General features: G+C 41.1%; 1 protein-coding gene and 1 non-coding gene across 2 annotated transcripts; one reads left to right on the forward strand and one right to left on the reverse strand.

The window, feature by feature from the left end:
* Positions 1–9: 9 nt before the first annotated feature.
* LOC107093913 (dolichyl-diphosphooligosaccharide--protein glycosyltransferase subunit 1-like) lies at positions 10–5,301 on the reverse strand. The gene is made up of 10 exons (XM_015389260.1): positions 4,922–5,301; positions 4,192–4,256; positions 3,189–3,495; positions 2,875–3,084; positions 2,420–2,612; positions 2,244–2,343; positions 2,006–2,144; positions 1,587–1,706; positions 770–1,015; positions 10–683 (listed from the first exon to the last, which is right to left on the reverse strand). Exons 1-10 carry the CDS (start codon positions 5,159–5,161, stop codon positions 501–503), a joined length of 1,803 nt encoding a protein of 600 aa, XP_015244746.1. The 5' UTR covers positions 5,162–5,301; the 3' UTR covers positions 10–500.
* Positions 5,302–5,505: 204 nt separating this feature from the next.
* Positions 5,506–5,578, forward strand: trnaf-gaa. The gene has a single exon. It is a non-coding gene; the product is annotated as a tRNA-Phe (tRNA).
* Positions 5,579–11,321: the final 5,743 nt, after the last annotated feature.

Raw genomic sequence — 11,321 nt, forward strand, 5'->3', positions numbered from 1 at the left:
AAGAATTGAAAATCATACAAAATGTAGAAAATATGAGTTGGATGTTGACTGTCAAAAACAATGCTGGCCTTGATGCAGCTTCAGAGCTTTAAATTCAAAATGTCAGTCCGGGGCAAAATGTTGTATTCACCGCATCAGTTTCAGAAAACAGTATGTGTGAGTAAAGATGTGAGACCCATTTTCAAATACAGTCCATTAACCCATGCATGCTTCCCCGCGAATGATATGGAGATGAAATCTGAGGCAAATGAAACCGAGATTAAGGGGTCGTTCAAATAAAGATCAGAAACAAACACGGTTATGTCAGCTGCTCTGCAGCACAGTGACCACAAGTTTATCCCCAGGCACAGAGGTACATGTCCAGATAAACTCATCACTTCCATAAAATGAGATGTTGATAGTCCATGTCTGGATGCAATGATGGTTGAAAAGAAAAAAACATTAAGTGTCACATTTCACATCGGTTTCATAAAAAGCAGGGGTGTCTGTGTGTGCAACGTTTAGAGAGCATCCAGCAGACTGTCAATGCGGTTGATGAGCTCTTGTCTCTTGCCGGTCAGAGTCTTCTCACTCTCAATGTAAGTCTCCTTCTTGACCTTACCGGCAACCAGACGCTCCGCCTCTGAGCAGCAGCGGCACACCAGCTCCTTCACCTGACCGTCCAGCTTCTGGATCTCCCCAACCTGAAATTGAAAAAACAAACTAGTAAGCAAAGCAGCGATCTGGGTTAACTTTCCTTTTAAACGGCAGTTTTAATAATGGTCCCAACCTTTTCAGCCAGGTCGGAGCCCTCCGTCTTGAGGCGGGCCTGCAGAGAGCTGATTTCATTGGTGAGAGTGCGGTGGTCAGCCTCCAAGGTCTTGCGCCCGCTGTTGAGGGCGCCCGTGTCGCGAGACTGTTTATAGCGGTTGACCACCTCATCCATGTGGCGGTACAGACCCAGACGTTTGTTGACCAGAGTGAGCACCTGCTCTGTGATGGAGGCTACCTTCATCCGCACCTCAGCTGCAGGATCCTGAATAAATGCAAGGCCATAAAAATTAGTCCAACAGAAGAGAGGTTTTAGGAAGTAAATGGATCCAAATTTGTCCATCAAACTGCTCCCACTATTTAGTTCCTTTATGAAATGCCAGTATTAGGCCAGGAGTGACTGGACTTTTCTGCAGCTGCATGAAGATTGTGTGACGTCCTGCACCTGCTGCTGCACACTGCCCGTCAGCCGGCTAAAGGAAGGCTGCTAATATTTTGTGTCTTTAAGTAAAACTATTTGTTTACAATATTATTATATTATTATTATAGCTTTAGTAGCAAGACCCTGATACGGCTAAATTATAGAGCACAGTGATAGCAGCATCATGCTCAGAGGATATTGTAACCTTTTACAAACAGTATGAATATGTGATTATTTTTTATGCAGCGAAACTACAGCAACACTATTGGGCTTTCTTTTTAAACAAAATGAAACCACCTTGTGAGAATCCCATTTGGTTCTATGCTTGAATCAAATCGACTCTTGGGAACAAATGGTAAACAAACCAAAGGAATTTGACTAACATAACTTCTGATCACTTTAGGCCCATTCATACCTTTGTGATGGCAAAGTCCAGTCGTACATAAATGATCACGGTGAAGAAGAGTATGTAGAAAGCCCCCACAACTAACAGAGGCTCCTGCAGCATCAGGATCTTGTTGAAAGTGTAATGAACCTGCAGATAAAGAAGATTATTTAATTTGATTGATCTACAAACATGTTTAGGAGTAAAAATAACACATAAAATGATTTAACTAAGTAACTTAGTCAATCGTTAACAAGCATCCAACCGTGTTAAAAGGCTTCCTTGTTGCCATTACAGCTAATCTAATAGTGGATTATTTCTTGGATCAATTAAATTAAACAAAGCTGCACCTAAAAAGTCCTCCCCTCCATATCTTTTTACATAACCTGTATTAAAACATAATAAACCATAACAGCGTTACTCATTAAACTCTCTTCCCAAAATCTTACCACAAAGTCCTGAATATGCTGCTCCACCAAGTTGTTCTTTGTAGCGACTAAAACCGGTCGACCAAATGTGTCCAGATACGTGTAGTGCAGCTGGTTCGGCATTCGATCTATTTTGTAAGGTGTGTCCACGTGGATGTTTCTAATGATACACAACATTAAAAACATAAAGACGTCCGAGTCACCACATATCCCTGCCCCCTTAATTAGCTAGTAAGCAGATTTGATTAGGAACACTTACTTTGCACCTTCTGGTAGAATGATTTTCACGGTCATGTAGTCGATGACCTGGTCATCATACACGTGGTCGATGAGTCTCATTTTCAGTGCATACTGATCACCTTGAAAAAACAATCATACTAAAAGTTAGCTTCTCAGTTTTAAGCACTTATATAAGTAATGATTTCCAGAACCAACCGAGGGTGTAGAGGTATTCATAGCTTGGCAGGTTGTAGCCAATGATATAGTGAGTCTTCCAGCCTCCAAAGAGGGGGAAACGTGGTCTGACCTCCACCTCCACAGAGTCATCAAGGATCTGCAGGTGGGAGGTAGAGATGTTGCCGATCTCATCTCTGTAGTAAACATCTTGAGCTGAGGCAGGAAGGATGGTCTGTGGAGGAGGAAAGATGGGAGTCACCATAATACATTAGCATGAATAATCAATTTGAGGATCTACCTTCTAATGATACTATTTTGATAATAATGGTAGCTGTTCTCATTGACAACATAAAACACTTGCAAAGTTGATAGTAAATCCCTACTTTATAAATCTACAAAGTATAAAGATTTCAAATACACTTTACAGAAATAAAAAATTGGCCACATTACTCTGATCTATGCAGCTAGATGCAAAAAAATCGTATTATTTAAACCTTGAAGGATTTGACGGAGGAGATGCCGCTGTCCGACTGACGCTGGTAATCGTAACGTGAGAAGGGACCCTTCAGAATGGCTCCTGTGTGCCTAAGATCGATGGTTTCCTCAACAGCAATGTTTCCCCAGTGAGACACCTCAATGGTGCGAGTGATGCTAGTGATGGTGAGGAAGGGTGTGTTATTTTCGTAATGGATCTTCATTGCATCCTAAGAGATTGGGGGGAAAAAAACACAATTAACCAGCCATTTTGTGGCATCCTTTTATGTTTTTTTTTTTTTTTGGAGCTGACCAAAAGTGGGCAGGACCATACCTCACTGAATGGAGCGACGTCGCGGAATGGCCCGTATTCAATGATCTCATCGGTCTTGCTCGGGTTGCCAAATTTGGTGTAGCTTTCCACAGTCTTGGAGGCCAGACGGACACGTGTGGTCTGGCTGCGGGTGGGATACGGGGAGTACATATAGTGATTGCCTTGAAAGATGACCAGCTGACGCTCTGCCTGGGTGATTTGTGTGGGGAAAGGCCTCAAGACATGGCTAAATGTCATCTCCGTCTTCACTTTCAGCTGAGCCCCAGCAGCCAGAGATGAGGGCAGCATCACTTTGTAGAACTCTCCACTGTTATAAGATAGATGAAGAACATTTTGGATTAGAACCCAGTTCTAAGTTTGAATACACAAATCACGAATCCCAATTTTTAAACTTTTAATTGAGCATTTGGGCTGAATTTTCCTAAAAGAAAGCTGTAGCTCATTGTAAAAACGGATTTTAGTTAATATAGATTTTTCTCTGTCAAATTTTGATATCACATTTCAGCTTTTTAAAAAGAAAAAAAAAAAAGAAGAAAAAGAAGAATTATCTTGATTCTTTAATTTCATCTCAAATCAAGAACATTGAAATGCAAACAAAATGGATGCTTCATCTAGACAAGAACTAAATCAGAATCAGTTTATTGCCAAATAGGTTTGCACTTACAAGGAATTTGAGTTGGTGTTGATTGTGCAGTCAAATTTGATATATATATATATATATATATATATATATATATATATATATATATATATATATATATAGAATATGGAATCTATAGTTATATACAATATTAAACAAAACATGTATATATAGCTATATATACATACAGTACTGTGCGTTAATGTAACGCAAAACAAGACAGCATTTCCAGTGGAACATTAAAGCTAGAATTTAACAATGCATATTTCCTTATAAATGTAAATAAACATCTGATCTGACATTTGAACTTCAATGGAGAACACACTGCTTTTTTAAGGAGATCAAACTTGAGGGTGATCATACCTTTGTCCCTGGATTGTTGTCTGTTGGAGTTCAAGCGTGCCATCTTCCTCTTCATCACCCTTCACCTGGAATACAATAAAAAAAAAAAATATTATATATATATATATATATATATAATATATATTACACATAGGAGAATAGCATCAGGTTAATTTCCTGGTATCATATAAAAAAAAAAAGTCTTGCAAATAATTCACAAATGAAGGGGGCAGAGCTGTGAGAAGTCACACCCGGAAGTGACCTGCCCAGCGCATACGTGTCATTCAGCCAGTGACAGCGCGTGGAGCCCTGCGGAAGTTAAAGGCTAACACTGTTAGCAAATTCATCTCCCATTGATTCTCTGAGGGTGTAGCCAAAACATTATACTCAATAAACTGCTCTAAATGGCATGCATTTGTAAATACACAACTCATAACACTTGCAACTAATATTTTTTTTTTTTTTTTTGGTGAACTGACTTTTGAACTTGCAGAACAATTACCAAATTGGTTTGGCCCCTTTGAGCTTCTTAGCTTTTCTTGCATGCCAGTTATTAAACTATAGGCTACTAGCATGCTTTCAGTCTCCACGCTTATGCATGCAGCTAAAAACCAAGGAATACAACAGTGGGGAGATGTAGAAAGTGTTTTTATCTACACTATCCTTAGTTTTTAAGAGACCAGAAGCTAACGCTAGCTAGCGGGTGACATAATGCGTCTTGGCGCTGTTTCTTTGCTAACGCTGGACTCACCGAAGCTCCGATGTATGCCATGTGAGGCGCCAGTTCTGCATCCACAGCCAATATAAAGCTCTGGACAGAGGACTGTCCTTGGTTGGAAAGCAAGATCTCAGCGGTGATCTTAGCGAGATGAGTGCTCAGGTCTACCGTCCTCTTCACGTCATCGTTCACCAAACCGTCCGCTGAAACCTCAAAACTCAAAGCGAGCACAAACAGCAAGTACGCGGCGAGCAACGGCGACCTTCGAGTCATTGTTAATGGGAAAAATTGAACCTGAATCCTGGGGATAAGGTAGTGAGATTACAGCGGACAACGGAGAGTCGGTGAAGAAAGGCCGCCGCACGGCTCTACATCAGAAAGGATGACGCTACATTCGGTCGGACGTGATGGCGTCACTGCGCACTTATCAGCGTCGTATTAGCAACGAGGGAGCAGTCAAGTTGAAGAAACCTACTACCATTCTCTTAAAGCATAAGTGAAAGACAGTAGGAAATTTTTGTCACCGACAAAAAAAAAAAACAAAAAAAAAAACACAGCTAAATAAAACATAGTGTCCCCAGGATCGAGTACTTCTGTGTTTCCCATGCATTTTGTACGCCGAAATAGCTCAGTTGGGAGAGCGTTAGACTGAAGATCTAAAGGTCCCTGGTTCGATCCCGGGTTTCGGCAGGGAGATGAAAAGCACAATTTTTATTTTCTGAAGTTAGTACATGGTGGCCATTGCCATCTGAGATCTTATCTCTGGGGCTTGTCAATATTTTGGTGGCCAGTTGGGCTTCATCTTTAATGTCGCTGATTTAGTATTGGTTATAAACATGAATGGGACTGCCTCTTCCCTCCCATGTATTTACATGGCGGCAGTTCTGTGTCACAATGTCACTACCCAACCCGTACCGGAAGCATGATCTGTACCATCAGCTCATTTAGACTTAGGCTGTGTTCAAATTTATGGGATGCGTTCTCCCAAAGCTAGATTCGAAGGCACTGAGGTCACAACTTCATCATGGCGTGGCACTGAGGTCTGGTCAGATTCCAAGACTCCTCGCTATGTGGCCTACAGATGTGTCCTTATTTTAGCTCGGTTTCAAGGATTAGTCCGGTGTGTTCTATGTATCCTTGGTTTTCCCAGGATTCATTGCGAATCGAACCAAACCAGCTGCTCTGTGCTTAGAGGAAAGAGGTACTTGCTGCCTAACAGTGGTGAATATTGGAAGTTCAGTTTAATATTATACTGAATATAATAGTAATGTGGATAGTTCCATCTGAAATGAATGAAAATAGTTTGGTTATTGCGTGAGATATTTAGCGGGTAATGTTTGATTCATAAAGGTTTTTATCTGTTACTGTGTAAATTGGTTTAGCTGAAATTTAGGGACAGATTCTGATAGATCTGCAGTGTGGGGACTATAAATCTGATATGATTTTAATTGTTTATTACTATTCTACACAATTAAGCATTTTTTGTTGTTGAATATAAGAGATTTTGAAGATACATTTTTTATACATACAATGTTAATATTTACTTATATCTTTCTACTCATTTTATAGAATAGAATAGAATAGAAAATCCCTTTATTTTCCCACAATGGGGGAATTCTGGTGTTTACAGCAGCAAAAAGATTAGAGAAAAAATGGTAACACAAATGTGGACCTTAGAAAAATGTATAAGAATAACATAATAGTGAATAGTTAAAATATAAACAATAAAATACTGTACTGTAAATTGTTTTAACAATATAAAACTGTCCACCTGGAGAATAAGTAAACAATGTACAGCTATGGACATTTTTACAGTAATGGATATTTGAAAATAGCAGCAACATCAGAGATGTGCAAAATGACAGCAGTTTGTTAATATAACTGACTAAGGTTTATATCATTACATTGGCGTTTATTTATTCATCCTCCCGGTGGTCTTCACCTTTATTCCTCTCTGTAGTCTCATGAGTGTTCACCTTACAATAAAAATAAAATTAAAAAAAACACTTCTGAAAAGTTGAGTATTCATTCTTTTCCTGCTTTTTGTGTCAAATGTTACAGATGTTAAGCGACAGAGCATGGAGAACGCTGCGGAAGGCTAGACAATTATGAATCACTGATCTCTACTTATTCACTGGATTGCTGATAGGCCAAAAATAGTGAAGCCACTGTCAACCATGCTGGTACTCCCCACTCCCACTGAGTCACATAGCAGTGTATATACACTGCTCAAAAAACAATAAAGGAACACTTTGAACACATCAGATCTCAATGGGGCAAAAAAATCATGCTTTTATTTATACCGATATGGACTGGGTGATGTGTTAGGAACAAAACAAAAAAAAACCCACATCATTTGATGGAAATGAAGATTGTCAACCTACAGAGCGCTGAATTCAAAGACACCCCTAACATTACAGTGAAAAACTTATGCAGCAGGCTAGTCCATTTTGCTGAAATTTTATTGCAGCAACTCAAAATGGTATTCAGTAATTTGTATTGCCCCCACGTGTATGTATGCATGCCTGACAACTTCTGGGCATGCTCCTAATGAGACGACGGATGGTGTCCTGGGGTATCTCCTCTCAGGTCTGGACCTGGGCATCACTGGACAGTCTGAGGTGCAAACTGGCGGCGTCGGATGGATCAAAATATAATGTCCCAGAGGTGTTCTATTGGATTTAGGTCAGGCGAGTGTGGGGGCCAATCAATGGTATCAATTCCTTCATCCTCCAGTAATTGCCTGCTTACTCTTGCCACGTGAGGCCGGGCATTGTCGTGCACCTGGATTAACCCATGATGACCCACTGCACCAGCATAGGGTCTGACAATATGTGCAAGGATTTTATCCCGATACCTAATAGCAGTCAGGGTGCTGTTGTCTTGCCTGTATAGGTCTGTGCGTCCCCCCATGGATATGCCTCCCCAGACCATCACTGACCCACCACCAAGCCGGTCATCCTGAATGATGTTACAGGCAGCATAACGTTCTCCACGGCTTCCCCAGACCCTTTCACGTCTGTCACATGTGCTTAGGGTGAACCTGCTCTCATCTGTGAAAAGCACAGGGTGCCAGTGGCGGATTTGCCAATTCCACTGTTCTGTGGCAAATGCCAATCGAGCTCCATGGTGCCGGGCAGTAAGCACAGGGCCCACTAGAGGAAGGCAGGCCCTTAGACCACCCTTGTAAAGTCTGTTTCTGATTGTTTGGTCAGAGACATTCAAACCAGTGGCCTGCTGGAGGTCATTTTGTAGGGCTCTGGCAGTGCTCCTCCTGCTCCTGCTTGTACAAAGGAGCAGATACCGGTCCCGCTGATGGGTTGTAGAGCTTCTACGGCCCTGCCCAGCTCTCCTGGAGTAACTGCCTGTCTCCTGGAATCTCCTCCATGCTCTTGAGATTGCGCTGGGAGAAACAGCAAACCTTCTGGCAATGGCACATAATAATTTGCCATCCTGGAGGAGTTGGACTGCCTGTGCAACCTCTGTAGGGTCCAGGTAGCGCCTCATGTTAACAGTAGTGACAGTGACCCTAGACAATTGTTAAACTGGTGAAAAAGAGTCAGAAGAGATAAGAGGCGAAAAAATGTGAGTGGCCTCTACCTGTAAAACCATTCCTGTTTTGATGGTTGTCTCATTGTTGCCCCTCTAGTGCACCTGTTGTTAATTTTATTAACACCAAAGCAGCTGAAACTGATGAACAACCACATCTGCTACTTACCTGACCAAATCAATATCCCAGAAGTTTAATTAACTTGATGCTATAATCTGATTGTGTTCATTTATTTTTTTTAGAAGTGTATATATATATATATATATATATATATATATATATATATATATATATATATATATATATATATATNGAATGGGACTGCCTCTTCCCTCCCATGTATTTACATGGCGGCAGTTCTGTGTCACAATGTCACTACCCAACCCGTACCGGAAGCATGATCTGTACCATCAGCTCATTTAGACTTAGGCTGTGTTCAAATTTATGGGATGCGTTCTCCCAAAGCTAGATTCGAAGGCACTGAGGTCACAACTTCATCATGGCGTGGCACTGAGGTCTGGTCAGATTCCAAGACTCCTCGCTATGTGGCCTACAGATGTGTCCTTATTTTAGCTCGGTTTCAAGGATTAGTCCGGTGTGTTCTATGTATCCTTGGTTTTCCCAGGATTCATTGCGAATCGAACCAAACCAGCTGCTCTGTGCTTAGAGGAAAGAGGTACTTGCTGCCTAACAGTGGTGAATATTGGAAGTTCAGTTTAATATTATACTGAATATAATAGTAATGTGGATAGTTCCATCTGAAATGAATGAAAATAGTTTGGTTATTGCGTGAGATATTTAGCGGGTAATGTTTGATTCATAAAGGTTTTTATCTGTTACTGTGTAAATTGGTTTAGCTGAAATTTAGGGACAGATTCTGATAGATCTGCAGTGTGGGGACTATAAATCTGATATGATTTTAATTGTTTATTACTATTCTACACAATTAAGCATTTTTTGTTGTTGAATATAAGAGATTTTGAAGATACATTTTTTATACATACAATGTTAATATTTACTTATATCTTTCTACTCATTTTATAGAATAGAATAGAATAGAAAATCCCTTTATTTTCCCACAATGGGGGAATTCTGGTGTTTACAGCAGCAAAAAGATTAGAGAAAAAATGGTAACACAAATGTGGACCTTAGAAAAATGTATAAGAATAACATAATAGTGAATAGTTAAAATATAAACAATAAAATACTGTACTGTAAATTGTTTTAACAATATAAAACTGTCCACCTGGAGAATAAGTAAACAATGTACAGCTATGGACATTTTTACAGTAATGGATATTTGAAAATAGCAGCAACATCAGAGATGTGCAAAATGACAGCAGTTTGTTAATATAACTGACTAAGGTTTATATCATTACATTGGCGTTTATTTATTCATCCTCCCGGTGGTCTTCACCTTTATTCCTCTCTGTAGTCTCATGAGTGTTCACCTTACAATAAAAATAAAATTAAAAAAAACACTTCTGAAAAGTTGAGTATTCATTCTTTTCCTGCTTTTTGTGTCAAATGTTACAGATGTTAAGCGACAGAGCATGGAGAACGCTGCGGAAGGCTAGACAATTATGAATCACTGATCTCTACTTATTCACTGGATTGCTGATAGGCCAAAAATAGTGAAGCCACTGTCAACCATGATGGTACTCCCCACTCCCACTGAGTCACATAGCAGTGTATATACACTGCTCAAAAAACATTAAAGGAACACTTTGAACACATCAGATCTCAATGGGGCAAAAAAATCATGCTTTTATTTACCGGTATACCGATATGGACTGGGTGATGTGTTAGGAACAAAACAAAAAAAAAAAAACCCACATCATTTGATGGAAATGAAGATTGTCAACCTACAGAGCGCTGAATTCAAAGACACCCCTAACATTACAGTGAAAAACTTATGCAGCAGGCTAGTCCATTTTGCTGAAATTTTATTGCAGCAACTCAAAATGGTATTCAGTAATTTGTATTGCCCCCACGTGTATGTATGCATGCCTGACAACTTCTGGGCATGCTCCTAATGAGACGACGGATGGTGTCCTGGGGTATCTCCTCTCAGGTCTGGACCTGGGCATCACTGGACAGTCTGAGGTGCAAACTGGCGGCGTCGGATGGATCAAAATATAATGTCCCAGAGGTGTTCTATTGGATTTAGGTCAGGCGAGTGTGGGGGCCAATCAATGGTATCAATTCCTTCATCCTCCAGTAATTGCCTGCTTACTCTTGCCACATGAGGCCGGGCATTGTCGTGCACCTGGATTAACCCATGACCCACTGCACCAGCATAGGGTCTGACAATGTGTGCGAGGATTTTATCCCATTACCTAATGGCAGTCAGGGTGCCGTTGTCTAGCCTGTATAGGTCTGTGCGTCCCCCCATGGATATGCCTCCCCAGACCATCACTGACCCACCACCAAGCCGGTCATCCTGAATGATGTTACAGGTAGCATAACATTCTCCACGGCTTCCCCAGACCCTTTCACGTCTGTCACATGTGCTTAGGGTGAACCTGCTCTCATCTGTGAAAAGCACAGGGCGCCAGTGGCGGACTTGCCAATTCCACTGTTCTGTGGCAAATGCCAATCGAGCTCCATGGTGCCGGGCAGTAAGCACAGGGCCCACTAGAGGACGTCGGGCCCTTAGACCACCCTTGTAAAGTCTGTTTCTGATTGTTTGGTCAGAGACATTCAAACCAGTGGCCTGCTGGAGGTCATTTTGTAGGGTTCTGGCAGTGCTCCTCCTGCTCCTGCTTGTACAAAGGAGTAGATACCGGTCCCGTTGATGGGTTGTAGAGCTTCTACGGCCCTGCCCAGCTCTCCTGGAGTAACTGCCTGTCTCCTGGAATCTCCTCCATGCTCTTGAGATTG

Source organism: Cyprinodon variegatus, unplaced genomic scaffold, assembly GCF_000732505.1.
Source record: "Cyprinodon variegatus isolate N-32 unplaced genomic scaffold, C_variegatus-1.0 Scaffold452, whole genome shotgun sequence".
Lineage (NCBI taxonomy): Eukaryota > Metazoa > Chordata > Actinopteri > Cyprinodontiformes > Cyprinodontidae > Cyprinodon > Cyprinodon variegatus.